At 52.2% G+C, this 20985-nt stretch overlaps 1 protein-coding gene across 7 annotated transcripts in view; it reads left to right on the plus strand.

Moving 5' to 3' along the window:
• esr2a (estrogen receptor 2a) overlaps nucleotides 1-20985 on the plus strand; it is a 178041-nt gene that overhangs the window by 131932 nt on the left and 25124 nt on the right. For all 7 annotated transcript variants that reach the window (XM_052015195.1, XM_052015235.1, XM_052015184.1 and 4 more), the window contains exon 7: nucleotides 6286-6419. In XM_052015195.1, coding sequence (XP_051871155.1) covers nucleotides 6286-6419 — 134 coding nt within the window. The remainder of the gene's footprint in view (nucleotides 1-6285; nucleotides 6420-20985) is intronic.

Below are 20985 nucleotides of genomic sequence, written 5' to 3' on the forward strand. Positions count from 1 at the left end.
TGAGTAAGCTGTTCCATTAAGGCTGTTGATTGCTGCTCATTAACACAGGCCAAACAAACTAACTCTCGGTGAGCAGTCGCCAGGGTTTCCAGCGCTGGTTCACCGTGCCCTGTTGTCAGGTTGGCGGGTAAAAATATCCACCTCTCCTCGCACGGCAGTGAGTGACCAATGGGATGGAGAATCCCTCCCTCTCTCTCAGCCCTCCTCATCCCCTCCCCCCCCCCGTCCCCTTGCCCCATCTCTCTCTCCATCCCTCTCCCTCCTCCACCCTTTCTCCTGAGTCACAGAGTCATACAGCACAGAAACAGGCCCTTCGGCCCAACTAGTCCATGCCGACCACGGTGCCCACCAAGCTAGTCCCATGTGCCTGCATTTGGCCCATATCCCTCTAAACCTTTCCTATCCATGTACTTATCCAAATGCCTTTTAAACGTTGTTAATGTACCTGCCTCAACCGCTTCCTCTGGCAGCTCGTTCCACATACCCACCGCCCTCTGCGTGAAGAAGTTGCCCCTCAGGTCCCTTTTGAATTTTTCACCTCTCACCTTAAACCTGTGCCCTCTAGTTTTTAGTTCCCCTTCCTTGGGAAAAAGACTGAGTGTATTCACCCTATCTGATTCCATACGCCTCTGTAGGGTCACCCCTCAATCTCCTACACTCCAAGTCCCAGCCTGGCCAACCCCTCCCTGTAACTCAGGCCCTCGAGTCCTGGCAACATCCTCGTAAACCTTCTCTGCACTTTCCAGATTAATGACGTCTTTCCCATAACAGGGTGTCAGGGCAGCAAGTAGAGAGGCTGTGGGAAAAGTAGATGTTAAGCCTACAAGCAAAGACCAATCACCTGGTTGATGAGCCTGGTGGGACTAATGTTCTGAGATGCATCTATTTCAATGCAGGGGGTGGTGTAGGTGAGGCAGGTGAACAGCACCGATCAGCATGATGTAGCCATTAGTGAGACTTGGCTGCAGGAGGGGCAGGACTGGCAGCTCAGTGTTCCTGGTTCTGATGTTTTAGATGTGATAAGAGGGGGAGGGATTAAAGGGGGGGTGGGGGGAGGCATTACTTATCAGGGAAAATGTCACGGCAGTTCTCGGAGAGGACATACTGGAGGGCTCATCTACTGAGGCAGTAGGGGTGGAACTGAGGAATAAGAAAGGGACGACCACATTCATGGGACTATATTATAGACCTCCCAACAGTCAGTGAGATTTAGAGGAGCAAATTTGTAGAGTGATAGCAGATAGCTGCAAGAAAAGTAAGGTTGTAATAGTCGGTGATTCTAACTTTCCACATATTGACTGGGACTCCCATACTGTAAAGGGATTGGATGGGATCAAGTTTGTCAAATGTGTTCAGGAAAGTTTCCTTAGTCAATATGCAGAGGTCCCAACTAGAGAGAGCGCGATACTCGATCTCCTTTTAGGGAACGAGACAGGGCAGGAGACAGAGGTGAGTGCAGGGAAACACTTTGGATCCAGTGATCATAATTCCATTAGTTTCAAGATAATTATGGAGAAGGACAGGACTGGTTCTAGGGTAAAGATTCTAAACTGGAGGAAGGCCAATTTTGGGGGCATCAGAAGGGATCTGGCAGGCGTGGATTGGGATCGGTTGTTTTCTGGCAAAGAGATGCTTGGTAAGTGGGAGGCCTTCAAAAGTGAAATATTGCGAATACAGAATCTGTATGTTCCTGTTAGGATAAAGGCAAGGCTAACACGATTAGGGAACCTTGGTTGTTGAGGGATATTAAGGCCCTGGTAAAGAAAAAGGAGGAGGTGCATATCAGGTATAGGCAGTTAGGATCAAATGAGGTGCTTGAGGAGCATGAGAAATGTAGGAGAACACTAAAGAGAGAAATCAGGAGGGCAAAGACGGGACACAAGGTTTCTCTGGCAGGCAGGGTGAAAGAGAATCCCAAGGGTTTCTATAGCTATATTAAGAGCAAAAGGGTAGCAAGGGACAAAATTGGTCCTCTTGAAGATCAGTGTGGTCATCTATGCATGGAGCCAAGAGAGATGGGGGAGATCTTAAATGATTTTTTTGCATCCGTATTTACTCTGGAGACAGACACAGAGACTATAGAACTGAGGCAAAAGAGTAGTGAGGTCATGGACCGTATCTGGATTACGGAAGAGGAGGTGCTGGCTGTCTTGAGGCGAATGAAGGTGGATAAATCCCCAGGGCCTGACGAGGTGTCCCCTCGGACCTTGTGGGACACTAGTGCAGAAAAAGGACCACCTTTTCAAACTGCTTCCTGCTCTTGTTTCGCTCCCCTGTAATTTTTGATAATGTTCTTCAATGCCTACGATTTTAGTCTCATCTGCAGATTTACTAACCATGCCCTGTACACGTACGTCCAAATCGTTCATTGCACAGTGGTGCAGTGGGTGAGCCGCTGCCTCACGGCTCCAGAGACGTGGGTTCGATCCTGACCTCCGGCGCTGTCTGTGTGGAGTTTGCACACTCTCCCGGAGACCACGTGGGTTTCCCCTGGGTGCTCCAGTTCCCTCCCACATCCCAAACATGTGCAGCTTGCTACGATAACTGGCTGCTGTAAATTTCCCCCCGTGTGTGGGTGAGGGATAGAATCTGGGGGGAGTTGATGGGAGTGTGGAGGGAATAAAATGGGGTCAGTGTGAATGAGTGGTTGATGGTCAGCACAGACTAGGTGGGCCGAAGGGCCTGTTTCCCGGCTGTATCTCTCCGTTATTCTTTCTCTCCCCTGCTCTCTCTGCCCCCCTCCCCCCCCTCTCTTGGCCCCCCCTCTCTCAGCCTCCCCTCCCTGCGCCCTGCCTCTGTCTCTCTGCCCCCTCTCTCTCTCTGCCCCTCTCTCTCTCTGCCCCCACTCTCTCTGCCACTCTCTGCCTCTCTCTCTGCCCCCCTCTCTCTGCCCCTCTCTCTCTGCCCCCTCTCTCTCTCTCTGCCCTCTCTCTCTGCCCCCTCTCTCTCTCTCTGCCCTCTCTCTCTGCCCCCTCTCTCTCTCTCTGCCCTCTCTCTCTGCCCCCTCTCTCTCTTCTGTCCCTCTCTCTCTGCCCCTCTCTCTCTGCCCCCTCTCTCTCTCTCTGCCCTCTCTCTCTCTGCCCCTCTCTCTCTGCCCCTCTCTCTCTGCCCCCTCTCTCTCTCTCTGCCCTCTCTCTCTCTGCCCTCTCTCTCTGCCCCTCTCTCTGCCCCTCTCTCTCTGCCCCCTCTCTCTCTCTCTCTGCCCCCCTCTCTCTGCCCCCTCTCTCTCTCTGCCCCCTCTCTCTCTGCCCCCCTCTCTCTCTCTCTCTGCCTCTCTCTCTGCCCCCTCTCTCTCTCTGCCCTCTCTCTCTGCCCCCTCTCTCTCTCTGCCCCTCTCTGCCCCCTCTCTCTCTCTCTGCCCCTCTCTCTCTGCCCCCTCTCTCTCTCTGCCCCCTCTCTCTCTCTGCCCCCTCTCTCTCTCTCTCTGCCCCCTCTCTCTGCCCCCTCTCTCTCTCTCTCTGCCCTCTCTCTCTGCCCCTCTCTCTCTGCCCCCCTCTCTCTGCCCCCTCTCTCTCTCTGCCCCCCTCTCTCTGCCCCCTCTCTCTCTCTGCCCCCTCTCTCTCTCTGCCCCCCTCTCTCTGCCCCCTCTCTCTCTCTGCCCCCCTCTCTCTGCCCCCTCTCTCTCTCTGCCCCTCTCTCTCTCTCTGCCCTCTCTCTCTGCCCCCCTCTCTCTGCCCCCTCCTCCCCCACCCCCCCACCCTCCCCTCTCTCCTGGAACCGGGTGAGCTTCAGCACCTGTTGGAGGGGGAGCGGTGGGAGTTGGGTGGGAGGAGAGGGGGGAGGTCAGTGTCCGTGTCCAGGCGCAGGGATGTTCCCGACTCTGGCATGAGCGCATCACCAGGGATTGAAGACAGAAGTGAAACGTGACAATTTAACAGTCCACAGATGATGCAGGATCAGCTATGTGGAGAACAGACTGGGGTTTAGTTATCGCTGACAGCTCTGGCAGTCCTGCTTGGCTTTCCCACTGCACACCATCTGAGTTTGATAAAAACCCACTGCAGTGTTGGGAGGTTGGAAGTTAGTCGGTCTTGGACAGGACAGTGGGTGTGAAATGGTCACCACTCAGAGCGCGCCTCTGCTGCCTCCGTCCTCGAACCTCCTCCATCACCTCCCCAGGGGTCACTGAGCTGGCCAAGTGTGACTGTGCTGAGCCACACCATCCTGACCTCCCCTCTGCCTGTCTCACCCCCGTCCGCCTGTTCCTCCACCTCCACCTGTCCACCCCCCACCGGTCCTGCCCCCACCCATGGGCACTCTGCAGTACTGAGGGAGGGTCACACTGTGGGAGGGGTAGTACTGAGGGAGGGTCACACTGTGGGAGGGGTAGTACTGAGGGAGCATCACACCGTGGGAGGGGCAGTACTGAGGGAGGGTCACACTGTGGGAGGGGTAGTACTGAGGGAGGGTCACACTGTGGGAGGGGTAGTACTGAGGGAGGGTCACACTGTGGGAGGGGTAGTACTGAGGGAGGGTCACACTGTGGGAGGGATACACATGAGACCACACTGTGAACACCCAATGCTGTACACTGGATTGGAAAAGTCTTTTGTGGGTCCCTGGGTGATGGGAAGGGGGGAGGTGAGAGGTCACGGTTCATGGGAAAGTGCCCTGTTGTTGGTGGGGATGGAACCATGGACCAGGCAGCGGTAAAATGGATGATCCTGTCAGGATGCTGAAAGGGAAGGTGTGTCTGGTGGTGGGATCTTGTTGAAGCCAGAGATGGTCCATTGAGTGTGGTGGGTGGAAGACGAGCACTCTGTGCTGGAGGAGAGAGGCTTGGAACAGAGGTGTGGGAAGTAGGTGAGGTGCAGTCAAGGTCCTGCCCGCTCTGGTAGAGGGGAAGTAACGGTCGAGGATAGACGAAGCCATCTCTGGCATCCCAAACTGAAAGAGCAGATACCAATGAGGTGGAGGAACTGGGAGACTGGAATGGAGGTGTGGCGGAGATAGCCGTCAGTGTCTGTGGGCTTGTAGTGGATGCTGGTTGATAAACTGTCCCTTGAGATGGAGACGGAGTGATCCAGAAAGGGAGGACTCTGAGGTGGACGGTGTGGAGGTGAGGGCAGGGTGGAAGGAGGCAGCTAACTGGCTGATGGAACTTGGCAAGTGCAGGAAGCAGTCCGTGTGCTGGTAGAGGTGTTGAGGGAAGGGGTGCTAAACGAGGACTGTTCAGGACATCCCACCAACAGACAGGGAGAACCCGGCCCACGGGAGTGCCCATCTAACACTGCGGTGTGCAGGAATATCATTGCAGAGGGTGGGGAACCTCAGAAATTCTCTCCCCCGGAGAGTTTTGGAGGCTGGATCATTGGAAGCAGAGATGGGGGAATGGAGGGCAATGGAACACTGCAGAAGAAACACCCAAAATACTTCCAATGATTCATCCTCTACGGACCTCCTGGTTAGAGGAGGGGTTTGGGGCAAATCAACCATGACCATATTGAATGGCTGGAACACAGAACAGTACTGCACAGGAACAGGCCCTTCCGCCCTCCATGTCTGTGCTGACCGTGGCGCCAAATTAAACCAATCCCATCTGCCGGCAGGTGATCCATCTCCCTCCATTCTCGGCACATCCATGTGCCTGTCTAAGAGCCTCTATCGTATCTGCCTCCACCCCCACCCCCGGCTGCACACTCCAGGCACCCACTGCGCTCTGTGTAAAAATACAACTTTCCCCCGCACATCTCCTTCAAACTTTCCCCCTCTCACCTTAAAGCTACGTCCTGTGGTACGTGACATTTCTACCCTGGAAAAAAGACTCTGTCGACCCTGTCTATGATAATTTTGTAAACCTCTATCAGGTCTCCCCTCAGCCTCTGCCGCTCCAGAGAAAACAACCCAAGTCTGTCCAACCTCTCCTTATAGCTCATGCCCTCTAATCCAGGCAGCATCCTGGTGAACCTCTTCTGCGCCCTCTCCAAAGCCTCCACGTCCCTCCCTGTAAGGGGGCGACCAGAACTGCACACAATACTCCACGTGCGGCCTAACCAGAGTGTTATACAGCTGCAACGTGACTTCCTGACTCTTATACTCAATGCCCCGACCGATGAAGGTAAGCGTGCCGTACGCCTTGCTTGAGGGGATGAGTGGTCTATTTTGTGTTCTCCAACCCCCCTTCCTTCCACCTCCGATGGCCTCCATCCCACCACTGCCCCTCTTGAGGTTCTTCACCTCTGCAGGGCTGATCGCCGCCCCTCCCAGCAGCGCAGACGTGGGCTGCGACTGAGCTGCCGTCTCTCGACCTTTTCCTCATTGTGCTTTCTGCCGCCTGTTGTGCAGGGACGAGGGGCAGTGTGTGGAAGGAATCCTGGAGATCTTCGACATGTTACTGGCAGCAACCTCGAGGTTCCGTGAGCTGAAGCTTCAACACGACGAGTATCTCTGCCTGAAGGCCATGGTTTTGCTCAATTCCAGTGAGTAAAGACCCTGGATCCCCACACCGCTCTCCCTCTGTTGCTCTGCGCCCTGGGGTGCTTGGTGGGACAGGCGGTCAGCAGGGGCCCACCCTCCGCCTGCAGCCTCACGCCCTGTAAGCCTGCTATCCCCTTTAATTTGGAGCAGTCCCTTGGCTGCCGGCCGCAGCCAGTGTGGGGGATGTGAGGGGGAGCGTCTCTCCTCGGGCAGGCGTCCAGTCTCCCTCCGCAGCCCTCCCTCTGCTCCAGACAAACATACCATCATCCTGGCCGGCTCTCCCGCTCTCTCCCTCCCCTCCCCTCCCTCCCCTCCTCTCCCTCCCCTTCTCCCTTCCGTTCCCACCCTCCCCTCCCATCCCCTCCCCACCTCTCCCTCCCCTCACCCGTCCTCCCTACCAACCCTTCCCTCACCCAGTGACCCTCCCTCCCTTACTTACCGACCCTCCTCACCCTCTCTCTCTGCCTCCTGATCCTTCCTCCCTTCTCCCCTCCCTCCCACCACCTACCACCCCTCCCCTCCCTCCCTACCCTCCCTCCCTCCACCTACCAACCCTCCCCTCCCTCCCTACCCTCCCTCCCTCCACCTACCAACCCTCCCCTCCCTCCCTACCCTCCCTCCCTCCACCTACCAACCCTCCTCCCTCGCTACCCTCCCTCCCTCCACCTACCAACCCTCCTCCCTCGCTACCCTCCCTCCCTCCACCTACCAACCCTCCCCTCCCTCCCTACCCTCCCTCCCTCCACCTACCAACCCTCCCCTCCCTCCCTACCCTCCCTCCCACCACCTACCAACCCTCCTCCCTCGCTACCCTCCACACTCCTCAGCCTGTGAGTCGGACCAATGAGTGTCCCGAGGGAGGAGGTGAGGCGGTGAGGGTGGGGAGGGGGTGGGGGGGAGGAATGGATTGTGTCGGAGGGCAGGCTGTGTGCTGTGGGATGGAGTCTGGGAGCCGGAATGGATTCCCACCAAAAGCAAAATCCTGCAGATGCTGGAAATCCGAAATAAAAACAGAGGATGCTGGAAGCACTCGGCAGGTCAGGCAGCGTCTGTGGGGAGAGAAACAGAGTTACTGTTTCGGATCGATAGCCTTTCGAGCGGAATAGATTATTTTCATCAGGGGTAGATGATGAGGGGCAGAATGTTGAAAGTGACACTGCCTGCTGATCCCCGTGCTGAGGATGAGGTGGTGTAACAGGGAACGTTGTAGGGCGGGGAGTGGGGAGTAATGTGCGCTCTCCAGTGGGTGAGCCGCTGCCTCACGGCTCCAGAGACCCGGGTTCGATCCCAACCTCCTGCGCTGTCTGTGTGGAGTTTGCACGTTCTCCCTGTGACCGGGTGGGTTTCCCCCGGGTGCTCCGGTTTCCTTTCACATCTCAAAGACATGCGGGTCGCTGGGGTAATCGGCCGCTGTGAATTGCCCCCCTCATAGAATGTGGAGAGAGCTGATGGGAATGTGGGGAGAATGAAATTATGAAAATTGAAATAATGCAAGTGGGTGGTTGGTGGTCAGCACGGATGCAATGGGCCGAAGGGCCTGTTTCTGTGCTGCTTCCCTCTGTGACCATGATCTTGACTGAATGCCATGACTGAGGTCCCAGGCTCACTGATTCTCCCCCCCACCCACTGAATCCCCTCCCACAGTCCACGGACACTCCCCCCCATCACCGACTCCCCCCCCCACCCACTGAATCCCCTCCCACAGCCCACAGACACTCTCCCCCGTCACCGACTCCCCCCCCCCACCCACTGAATCCCCTCCCACAGCCCATGGACACTCTCCCCTGTCACCGACTCCCCCCCCCCACCCACTGAATCCCCTCCCACAGCCCACGGACACTCACCCCCGTCACCGACTCCCCCCCCCCCATCCACTGAATCCCCTCCCACAGCCCATGGACACTCTCCCCTGTCACCGACTCCCCCCCCCCCCACCCACTGAATCCCCTCCCACAGCCCATGGACACTCTCCCCTGTCACCGACTCCCCCCAGCAAATCACTGGAGATGGTGGAGACTTACAACGTAGAGCAGTGCAGCACAGGAACAGGCCCTTCGGCCCACAATGTCTGTACTGACCAAGATGCCAATCATCTGCCTGTAGATGGTTCATACCCCTCCATCCCCTGCCTGTTCACATCCCTGTCTAAACGTTGCTGTCATATCTGCTTCCTCTACCACACCCGGCGGCCCGTCCCAGGCACCCACCACTCTCTGTGTAAAACAAAACTTGCCCCGCACATCTCATTTAAACTTTCCCCCTCTCACCTTAAAGCCATGTCCTCTAGTATTTGACATTCCTACCCTGGGAAAGAGACTCCGTCAACCCTATCTCTGCCTCATAATTTTATAAACTTCTATCAGGTCTCCCCTCAGCCTCCAGCGCTCCAGAGAAAACAACCCAAGTCTGTCCAACCTCTCCTTATAGCTCATACTCTCTAATCCAGGCAGCATCCTGGTGAACCTCTTCTGCACCCTCTCCAAAGCCTCCACATCCTTCCTGTAATGGGGCGACCAGAACAGCACACAATACTCCAAGTGCGGCCTGACCAAAGCTGCAACATGACTTCCTGACTTTTACACTCAACACCCCGACCTATGAAGGCAAGCATGTCGTACGCCTTCTTTACCACCCTGTCTACTTGTGTGGCCACTTTCAGGAGGCTATGGGCTTGCACCTCTAGACCCCTCTGTGCATCAATGCTCCTAAGGGTCCTGCCACTGACAGTACACTTTCCCCTTACATTTGACCTCCTGAAGTGCAACAGCTCACTCTTGCCCAGATTAAGCTCCACCTGCCATTTCTCTGCCCATTACTGTAACTGATCTGTATCCTGACCCTCTACATCAATGACCATCCTCACTTGCCTTCACTGACAACATCCCCTCCTCTGTCACCACGGGCACCGGAAAGTTTGTCTCCACCCCTGCAGTCAACTGCATGGTTAAAGTATCTCAGACACGTGACCAGGAGATCAAATCCCACCAGGGTAATTGGGAATTAAATGAATCAGTAATTGTAAAGCTTGTCTTACTAGTGATTCTAACGGTTTAGTGATGGTTTTAAATCTTGAGAGATCTGGAGATGTGCTTCTTCTTGTAGAGAATCTGGAACTTGGGGTCAGGTTTAACAATATAAGAAGACAAAGATGAGGTGATGTTTTTTCTCATTCAGAGGGTGGTGAGTCTTTCAAACTCTTCCTGCAAGGTTGGTGGAAGCAGAGTCTTTGAATCTTTTTAAGGTAGATGGAGTCTTCAGCAACACACAAGGTGCCGGAGGGACTCAGCAGGTCAGGCAGCATCTGTGGAGGGAGATGGACAGTCAACATTTCGGGTCGAGACCCTTCACCTGTGCTGTTTTAATGGAGAGAATGGAAAGCAATACATAGAACACTACAGCACAGTACAGGCCCTTCAGAGGGGGAGAGGGGGAGAGGGGAATGGAGACGGTTGATGGACCCTGGCCTGCCGGCTCTGCATCAACAGCTAAAACCAGCCGGGTCCCCACCCGAAACGTCGACTGTACACCTCCCTCCACAGATGCTGCCTGACCCACTGAGTCCCTCCAGCAGCTCGTCTTTAGCTCAGCCGACTGAGTGCGAACGCGTCGCTCCCCCACTTGCCCACCCTGGGGGAGAGTGACTGAGCCTTGTACCGACCCTTGACCTCCCCTTTGGAGAGAATCGCCCCTCTCCAATGTCCCTCTGCTTCCACGCCCCCTCCTGACCGCAATGATCAGCCCCAATCCGCACTTCACATTTCTGCCACTTCATTGCCTGATTTATTCTCTCACTCAATCTTCAGTCCAATTTGAAGCTGTCATTTATAAATTAGGTCCCTACCGTTCATCTGTGCTGAAAGATCCCTCTCATAACAAAATAAAACACTTCACTTATGCCCGACTCATTTACTAATTGTTCTTCAATGCCGATTCATGGGCAGATATATTGTACATTCATTATCCTTCATTGATAGAGTCACGGAGTCATACAGCACGGAAACAGGCCCTTCGCCCAACTGGCCCGTGCCCACTAAGATTCCCCATCCAAGCGAGTCCCCTTTGCCAGTGTTTGGCCCATAACCTTCTAAACCTTTCCAATCCATGTACCTGTCCAAATGTCTTTTAAAAGTTGTTATTGTACCTTCCTCTGGCAGCTCGTTCCACATGGACACCACCCTCTGTGTAAAAAAAAAGTTGCCCCTCATGTTCCTTTTAAATCTCTCCCCTCTCACCTTAAACCTGTGCCCTCTAGTTCTTGATTCCCCAACCCTGGGAAAAGACTGTGTGCATTCACCCTATGTATGCCCCACAGGATTTTATACAGCTCTATAAGATCAGCTGTCAGTCTCCTACACTCTAAGGAATAAAGTCCCAGCCTGTCCAACCTCTCCCTATAACTCAATCCCTCAAGTCCTGGCAGCATCCTTGTAAACCTTTTCTGCTCTTTTTCCCGTTTACTGACATCTTCCCAATGCTTCAGGATGTGAGATGAACTAAATTCCAACGTAGGGGAGGGAGAAGGTTCCCATCCCGACCCAATCCGTAATCCTCAAGTAGTCTGTTGGGATCGAGGATGACCTGTCCACGGGTTCTGAGGTGACGGGTGTGGGGCCCACAGACCGTGGCGCTGAAGGGAAGGAGATGACAGGTAGGTGGTTGGGAAGGATTCGGAGTAGATGTAATTCCAGCAGAGAAAATGGGCTCTTCATCATTCCCATGTCGCACCACCAGTTCATTTACTGCACCCTTTCTGTCTCCAATTCTGCATTCTTTCCTGCCTTAGTAATGTTTCTTTAATCAATACTGACTTTCTAACTTTATTGTTTTATGGTTTCATCTCTCCCATTTTTCAGTGCCACTGAAGTATTTTTAAATTTATAAATTTATAAGAGTGTTTTATCAGAGCCCAAGTCCTTTATTAATTTATAAATCTTCGCTGCCCACTTCCCAATTTATCAGCCCACGACTTCATTAATTTCATCTGGCAGAGAACACAAATGTACTTATTAATTTATAAATTTATTGCTGCCCAATTTTCTTTTCAGCCTTATTATTCATCCTTTACTTCTCTAAGTTCATCATGACTGCATTTAGCTTTAATTTGTTTATTCAAGGGATCTGAATGTGTCTGCCAATGCCAGCATTTACAGTCTGTCCCCAATTAGCCCGTACTGGAGAGAAAGTAAAAGAGTCGACCACATCGATGGGTCTGGAGTCACTTATAATCCAGAGCGGGGAGGAGTGTAGTTGCTCTCTTCACACCGTCTCCCGAGGGATGTTGATGAACCAGTTGGGATTTTCCAACAATATGATAGTTCTGTGATTAATCTCACTCAGACTGCCTGTATTTTAAATTCCAGATTTATTTAATAGGGTGAATTTATTAAGATGCTGGAGTGGGATTCAAACTCGCGTCTCTGGGTCAAGTGCTCCAGAACTCTGGATGCTGGTCCAGCAACAGCCATTAGTTTCTCACTTTAAGTTGGTAAATCAGTTTATTGTTGTCACGTGTACCAAGGTGCAGTGAAAAACTTTGCTCTGCATGCAATCCATACAGATCATTTCATCACATCAGTGCGTTGAGGTAGTACAAGGGAAAATAACAGAATGCAGAATAAAGTGTTACAGTTACAGAGAAAGTGCAGTGCAGGCAGACAATAAGGTGCAAGGTCATAACGAGGTAGATTGTGAGGTCAAGAGTCCACCTTATCGTACTAGGGAACCGTTCAATAGTCTTATAACAGCAGGATAGAAGCTGTCCTCGAGCCTGGTGGTACGTGCTTTCAGGCTTTTGTATCTTCTCCCTGATCAGAGGGGAGAGAAGAGAGAATGTCTGGGTGGGTGGGGTCTTTGATTATGTTGGCTGCTTTACCAAGGCAGCGGGAAGTGTAGACAGAGTCCAAGGAGGGGAGGCTGGTTTCCATGATGCACTGGGCTGTGTCCACAACTCTCTTCAGTTTCTTGCGGTCCTGGGCAGAGCAGTTGCCGTACCAAGCTGTGATGCACCTGGATAGGATGCTTTCTATGGTGCATCGATAAAAATTAGTGAGGGTCGATGGGAACATACCAAATTTCTTTAGCATCCTGAGGAAGTAGAGGCGCTGGTGAGCTTTCTTGGCTGTGGTGTCTACGTGGTTGGACCAGGACAAGCTGTTGGTGATGTTCACTCCCAGGAACTTGAAGCTCTCAACCCTCTCGACCTCAGCACTATTGATGTTGACAGGTGCATGTACACCGCCCCCTTTCCTGAAGTCAATGACCAGCTCTTTTGTTTTGCTGACATTGAGGGAAAGGTTGTTGTCGTGACACCATTCTACTAAGCTCTCTATCTCCTTCCTGTACTCCGACTCATCGTTATCTCAGATACGACCTACTATGGTGGGGTCATCTGCAAACTTGTAGATGGAGTTAGAGCAAAAACTGACCACACAGTCATGATAGTTCCGTAATTAATCTCACTCAGACTGCCTTTATTTTAAATTCCAGATTTATTTAATAGGATGAATTTATTGAGATGCTGGAGTGGGATTCGAACTGGCGCCTCTGGGTCAGTGCTCCAGAACTCTGGATGCTGGTCCAGCAACAGCCATTAGTTTCTCACTTTAAATTGGTACATTGGTTTATTATTGTTACATGTACCGAGGTAGAGGGAGTAGAGGGCTGAGGACACATCCTTGTGGGGCACCAGTGTTGAGAATAATCGTGCCGGAGGTGTTGCTGCCTATCCTTACTGATTGCGGTCTGTTGGTCAGGAAGTCAAGGATCCAGTTGCAGAGGGAGGTGTTGAGTCCCAGGTCTCAGAGTCTGGAGATGAGTTTGCTTGGAACTACAGCATTGAAGGCGGAGTCAATAAACAGTAGTCGAACTATAGATGGGGCAGGATGGCTGTGGTGGGAGCAGAGACTGGGACACTGCCCGATCAGCGAGCAGCCTGGAGAATGAACATGTGGCGCATGGTGCAGCAGGTGGTACTGTTGTCCCTCAGCTCCAGAGATCCCAGTTCTATCCCGACCTCTGGCACTGTCTGTGTGTGGAGTTTGCACGTTCTCCCTGTGACCACGTGGGTTTCCTCCGGGTGAACATAGAACACAGAACACTGCAGCACAGTACAGGCCCTTCGGTCCACAATGTTGTGCCGACATTTTATCCTGCTCTAATATCTCTGGTTATGAATATGCTCCGGTTTCCTCCCACATCCCAACGACGTGCGGGGTCGGTGGGTTAATTGGCCACTGTAAATTGCCCCCCTAATGTGAAATGTTGATGGGAAAAAAAGTCAAAAGGGAGTGTGCGAGGGGGACGTGGAGAATGGGATTGACTGGATTGCTCTGAGAGCTGGCATACAGTCGATGGGCCAAATGGCCTCCATTTACTTCATTGGATGAGAATACTACCTGAGGATACAATTGCACGGTTTGTAACTGGGAGTTGGCCGTGGTCCATTGCGAGCGTGAGGTGTTTCATGGATCTGATGGTGGAATGAGGTTCTGCGATGTACTGGCAGTGACAGACTTGATCAGCTCAGTGATAGGGCGACGGTTGTCGCCAGACGTGCAGCTGGAGATCTGGACCACTGATCCAGGGACGGCAGTTCGAATCCCGCCCCCGGCATCTGTGGGATTTGAATCCACCTTAATAAATAAACCTGGAATTCAAGGTAAAGCCAGTCTGAGTGAGATTAACCATGGAACTACCGGATTGGTGAGCCAGATCTGTTGGGAAACGGGCAGCGTCCGTGGAGGGAAATGGACAGTTGACGTTTCGGGTCGAGACCCTTCATCAGGACCGTAAAGAAAGAGGGGAGGAGGGCAGTATAAAAGGTGGGGGGAGGGGTGGAGCAGGAGCTGGCGGGTGAGAGATGGATCCAGATGAGGGACGGGGGGAGAGTGGGGATGATGTCAGAAGCTGGGAGGTGATAGGTGGACGTGAGAAAGGGCTGAAGAAGATGGAATCTGATAGGAGAGGACAGTGGACCATGGAGTAGAGGGAGGGAGGGAGGTGGGAGGTGTGTGCGGGTGCTGGGCAGGAGGAGGGGAAAAGGAAGGGGTGATGGGGACCGGTGGGATAAGCGGGAAGAAACAAAGTGGGGGAGAGCGCAGAGTGGTCAACGGAAGTTGCCACCCGTGCGGTTGATTCCTTACTGGGGCAACTGCGGACAGGCAATAAACGCTGGCGTCGGCAGGCACATCCAGACCCCAGGGATGAATAAGCTGGAGAAAAATGCAGTGGTGGTGAAGAGCGAAGAAGGAGTAATCAGCCTGAAAAGAAAATTAGGCAGCAGTAAATGTATAAAGGCAGGTGAAAACCATTAAGAATGTGATGTTGGAAACAGGAGGAGGGGATTCGACCCCTCGGGGAAATCGTGGCTGATCTTTGACCTCAGCACCCCTTTCCTACACTGACCCTGCCCTCACCTCCCCTGAGCATCCAAATATCCACCGAGTCCGTGGTATGAGAGAAGCTGAAGGGATATGGAGGGGTGAAAACTCTGGAAGTAAATTTCAGTGGAAAAGGCCACACTGAAGTAGTTTACAAACTCATTGGCCGGAAGAAGCTCGGGATGGAATCGGACCGGAGGCTCGTGCAAGAGCACGAGTATGGAATACGTCAAGTCCGAGAGTCACACAGCACGGAAACAGGGCCTTTTGCCCAACTGGTCCATGCCGACCAAGATTCCTTTCTAAGCCAGTCCCATTTGCCCACGTTTGGTCCATATCCCTCCAAACCTTTCCTATCCACAGACCTGTCCAAGTGCCCTTTAAATGTAATTGTACCCGCCTCTACCACTTCCTATCACAGCCACCTCCATTCCAGAAAACACATCCCAGCTTCTCCAATTTTCCAGTCCTGGAAACATCCTCATTAGTCACTCTCTGCTGTGAAATCACATCTCTTGTGGGATGTGGAGACCATACACCGCTCCAGTGTACTGTCCAACTAGTGCTGTGTACAGTCCCAGCATAACCTCCTTGCTCACGTCGGTGAGACCGCGCTTGGAGTATTGCGCGCAGTTCCGGTCTCCCAGCTAGACGAAGGATGTGATTAAGCCAGAAAAGGTGCAGGAAAGATTCATGAGGATGTTACTGGGACCGGAGGGCTTGAGTTATCAAGAGGAACTGGACAGGCCGGGACTGTTTTCCCTGGAGCAAAGGAGGCTTGAGGGGTGGCCTTTTAGAGGGTTTCAAAACCATGAGAGGCATGGATAAGGTGGACAGTCACGGTGTTTTCCTCAGGGTAGGGGAGTCTAAAACTAGAGGGCACAGGTTTAAGGTGAGAGGGGAAAGATTTGAGAGGGATCTGAGAGGCAACTTATTCACACAGAGGGTGGTGGGTGTGTGGAACGAGCTGCCAGATATTGCAAGGCCCGGATAGAGCGGACCTGGAGAGGATGTTTCCATCAGTGGGAGAGTCTAGAACCAGAGGGCACAGCCTCAGAATAGAAGGACGTCCATTTAGAACTGAGGTGAGGAGGTATTTCTTTAGCCAGAGGGTGGTGAACCTGTGGAATTCATTGCCACAGACGGCTGTGAGGCCAGGTCATTGGGTGTATTTAAGTGGAGGTTGATAGGTTCTTGATTAGTGAGGGTATCACAGGTTATGGGGAGAAGGCAGGACAATGAGGTTGAGAGGAAAAAATAGATCAGCCATGATCGAATGGCAGAGCAGACTCGATGGGCCGAATGGCCTAATTCTGCTCCTATGTCTTAATGGTGGAAGGGGAGAGGAGGAAGCAGTTCGCCTCAGAGGGTGGTGGGGTCTGGAACTCTCTGCCTGAGAAACCCTCACCACATTTAACCAGTACCTGGGTGTGTACGTGAAGAGCTGTGATCTGCAGGGCCACGAGCCCAGCGTTGGACGGTGTGTTTAGGCTGGGGAGCTCTTCCCTGACCAACACAGACAGTGTGGGCTGAACAGTCTTGGGCATGGCAAATGTTCTCTGACTAAATATAATGATGGGCAGAAGTATTATCTTGTTAAATCATTGTTGTGCTTTGGTATTTACCGGGAAGAGAGGATGGGAAGCAGACATTACATAATGAGATAACTAATTAGTTAAGTGCTTTCACAATAGACAAGGGGGACTCATTAAGAAACTAATGAAATTCAGGATAAGACGTTGGGCCAAATGGATTGGATCCATACATTGTAAAGGAATCTCGGGGATATGTAACAAAGGCATCACTTGCTTGTACTTAATAACTTGTTCGCTGAAATCTAACCAGGCGACAGGGTAGAGACTCACCTCACAGCGCCAGTGACCTGGGTTCGATCCCGACCTCTGGCGCTGTCTGTGTGGAGTCTGCACGTTCTCCCTGTCACCGTGTGGGTTTCCCCCGGGCGCTCCCGTTTCCTCCCACATCACAAAGATGTTCGGGTCGGTGGGTTAATTGGCCTCTGTAAATTGTGGGTGGGGGTAGAATCAGGGAGTTGATGGGATTGTGGGATTAATGTAGGATGAGTGTCAGTGGGTGGTTGGTGGTTAGCACAGACTTGATGGGCTGAAGGGCCTGCTTCAGAGTCAAAGTCGACTTTACTGTCAGATGTGCACAGGTACAATGAAAAACTTACTTGCAGCAGCATCACAGGCACAGAGCATCATATAAGCAGCATTCACAAGAAAAACATAAATTAAACACAATTTTTACAAGAAAGAACACAATTAGAACAAAAAAAACATTTTAGTTTGAGTGGTCCCAGTGTTGCTAAACTGTAGTGATCAGGGTTGTGCCGGTTGGTTCAAGAACCGAATGGTTGAAGGGAAGTAGCTGTTCCTGAACCTGGTGGTGTGGGACTTCAGGCTTCTGTACCTCCTGCCCGATGGGAGCTGTGAGAAGGTGGCACAGCCCCGGATGGTGGGAACCTCTGATGACGGACGTTGCCTTCTTGAGGCAGCACCTCCTGTAGATACTCCCGATGGCGGGGAGGGATGTGCCCGTGATGTATTGGGCTGAGTCCACGACTCTCTGCAGCTTCTTAACCTGCGCATTCGAATTGCCATCCCAGACCATGATGCAACCAGTCAGGACACTTCCAACAGAACATCTGTAGAAGTTTGTTAGAGTGTTCGGTGACAAGCCGAACCTCCTTAACCTGCGTAGAAGGTAAAGGTGCCAGCACGCGGTCCCTGTGCTGTAGCTTACTGTGTCTTTAAATGACATTGCTGAGGTCTGGTTGATAGCTGATGTGAACCACCCCCCCCTCCCCCCAATTTAAGAGACCTCTGTTTTGAGCTGCAGATGAATGCTTCATGTTCAGGGTGTTATAGACGTGGGCTGGCAAGAACTACTGCGGGTGTCTGACTGAAGGAGACACAATACAGCTGGATGAAAACAAGTGTCATAATGAAGACGTTGCAACTGTATAGGACCCTGGTCAGACCCCACTTGTACTGTGCTCAGTTCTGGTCGCCTCACTACAGGAAGGATGTGGAAGCCATAGAGAGGGTGCAGAGGGGATTTACAAGGATGCTGCCTGGATTGGGGAGCATGCCTTATGAAAACAGGTTGAGTGAACTCAGCCTTTTCTCCTTGTAGCGACGGAGGATGAGGGGGGACCTGACAGAGGTGTATAAGATGATGAGAGGCATTGATCGGGTAGATAGAGGCTTTTCCGCAGGGCTGAAATGGTGGCCACAAGAGGACACAGGTTTAAGGTGCTGGGGAGTAGGTACAGAGGAGATGTCAGGGGTAAGTTTTTTACTCAGAGAGTGGTGAGTGTGTGGAACGGGCTGCCGGCAACGGTGGTGGAGGCAGATACGATAGGGTCTTTTAAGAGACTTCTGGATGGGTACATGGAGCTTAGAAAAATAGAGGGCTATGGGTAAGCCTAGTAATTTCTAAGGTAGGGACATGTTTGGCGCAGCTTTGTGGCCCGAAGGGTCTGAATTGTGCTGTAGGTTTTCTATGTTTTCTATGAAGAGATAGCAGAGATTTCAAAAGCAAAAGTCCTGCTTGACCAACTTACTGATTTTTTGGGGGCATGAACAGAGAGAGTCGACTTAGTGTAAGGGGAAAAATCAAAGATCTGCAGATGCTGGAAATCTGAAGCAAAATCAGAAAACGCCGGAAACACTCAGCAGGTCAGGCAGCGTCTGTGGAGAGAGAAGCAGAGTTAATGTTTCAGGTCAAAGACTCTTCAGAAGTGGCAGTGAATTCAACAGTAAATGAATATCAAAAAGATCCCAGACCCGAAGTGTTGACTGTTTCTCTCCCTGCAGATGCTGCCTGACCCGCTGAGAGTTTCTAGCAAGTTTTTTAACATTAGATTTACAGCGTCTGCAGTTTCAGAAAGAATTGCTTGCTGGAAAGAGGGATAGAGAGTTAGAGGTATATGGACCAAACGTGAGCAAATGGGACTAGCTTGGATGGGAATCTTGGTCGGCATGGACCAGTTGGGCCGAAGGGTCTGTTGGTACTGACTACAGGACAGACTGCAGCAACTCACCAAGACTCCTCAGACAGCACCTTCCAAACCCACCACCTCTCCCAGCTAGAAGGACAAGGGTGACAAAAACCTGGGGAGCACCACCCCGTCCAAGCCACACACCATCCTGACTGGGAAATATCTCGCCGTTCCTTCACTGTCACCGGGTCAAAGTCCTGGAACTCCCTCCCTAACACTTCTGTGGGTACACCCACACCTCAGGGACTGCAGCAGTTCAAGAAGGCAGCTCACCACCACCTTCTCAAGGGCAACTAGGGGCGGGCAACTGACTGCTGGCTCAGCCTGTGAAGCCCACGTCCCTTGGGTCAATGTTCAAAACAAAGGTGAGATTGGACCAGAATAGTGCAGTTCTGGCCACCATGTTACAAAGAGGATGTCGGGACACTGGAGAGACTGCAGAGAAGATTTACAAGGATTATACTAGAAATGCAAAGGTATTATATTAAGAAAGGGTAAACGAATGGGTCTCATTTAGAGTCACAGAGTCATACAGCACAGAAACAGGCCCTTTGGCCCAACCGGTCCACCAGCCATGGTGCCCATCCAAGCTACTCCCATTTGCCCGTGTTTGACCCATGTCCCTCTAAATCTTTCCAGTCCATGGACCTGTCCAAATGTCTCTTAAATGTTGTTAATGTACCTGCCTCTACCACTTCCTCTGGCAGCTCGTTCCAAATATGGACCGCTCTCTGTGTGAAAAAGTTGCCTTTCAGGTTCCTATTAAATCTCCCGCCTCTCACCTTAAACCTATGCCCTCTAGTTCGTGATTACCCAGCCCTGGGGAAAAAGCTATGTGCATTCACCCTATCCGTGGCCCTCATGATTTTATACACCTCTATCAGGTCACCCCTCAGTCTCTTACGCTCCAAGGAAAAAAGTCCCAGCCTGGCCAATCTCTCTCCATAACTCAGTCCCCCAAGTCCTGGCAATGTCCTCGGTATACCTCCTCTGCACTCTTTCCAGTTTAGCCACGTCTTTCCTATAACAGGGTGACCAAGTAGACAGTACTCCAAGTGCGGCCTCACCAACGTCTCGTACGACTGCAACATAACGTCCCGACTCCTACACTCAATTCCTTGACTGATGAAGGCCAGCGTGCCAAATGCCTTCTTCACCACTGCATTCTCCTTAGTAAAGAAGGCTTGATCTGCGCGAAGTCTTCAAACTGATGAGGGTTTTGATGGAAAGCCTACAGAGAGGATGTTTCCACTGTGGGGAACAGAACAACAGGGGCTGTCAATGTCAGAGGGAGCAGAAGAAATCCAACAGGGAACTTGGAAGAGGCTTCTTCACCCAAAGAGAGTTGAGAGTCTCACGGGAGTGGCTGGTCATGGGTGCATTTAAGGGGAGGTTGGACAGTAGAAGGAAAGAACTTGGTGTTGATGCTTCAGAATAAGGACCCAACTCACTTAAGACAGAGCTGAAACATTTTTCCTCTGAGTTCACAGTTCCACACGGGGTGGTGGAAGCAAAGGCTTTGAACATTTTTAATACAGAGGTCCGAGAAGGTGGCAGCACCACCAGGAGGGAGTGTGAGAGAGGGGACTGGTTCAGGAGTCTATCGGCAGTGGGGAAGAAGCTGTTCCTGAGTCTGGGGACGTCGGGGCTTTCAAGCTCCTGTATCTTCTCCCAGAAGGGAGAGGAGAGAAAAGGGAACAGCCGGGGTGGCAGGCATCCCTGACGATGCGGTTAGGTTCTTGAAGCAACACATGGTGAAAGTGGACTGGAGGGAAGGAAGTGAGGAGCTGGTGACGGACTGGGCAGTGTTTACCGCTCTCTGCAGGTTCCGTCAGTCCAGAGCAGAGCAGCTGCTGTACCAGGGCTGGGATGTAACCCGTCAGGACACTTCCCACTGCCTCAGTAAAGCAACCAACATAATCAAAGACCCCACCCACCCCGGACATTCTCTCTTCTCCCAACTGGCAGAAGATACAAAAGCCTGAAAGCACGTACCACCACGTTCAAGGACAGCTTCTATCCCGCTGTTATAAGACTATTGGACGGTCCCCTAGTACGATAAGATGGACTCTTGACCTCACAATCTACCTCGTTATGGCCTTGCACCTTATTGTCTGCCTGCACTGCACTTTCTCTGTAACTGTAACACTATTCTACATTCTGTTT

The sequence above is a fragment of the Pristis pectinata genome, chromosome 1 (assembly GCF_009764475.1).
Source record: "Pristis pectinata isolate sPriPec2 chromosome 1, sPriPec2.1.pri, whole genome shotgun sequence".
Taxonomy (NCBI): domain Eukaryota; kingdom Metazoa; phylum Chordata; class Chondrichthyes; order Rhinopristiformes; family Pristidae; genus Pristis; species Pristis pectinata.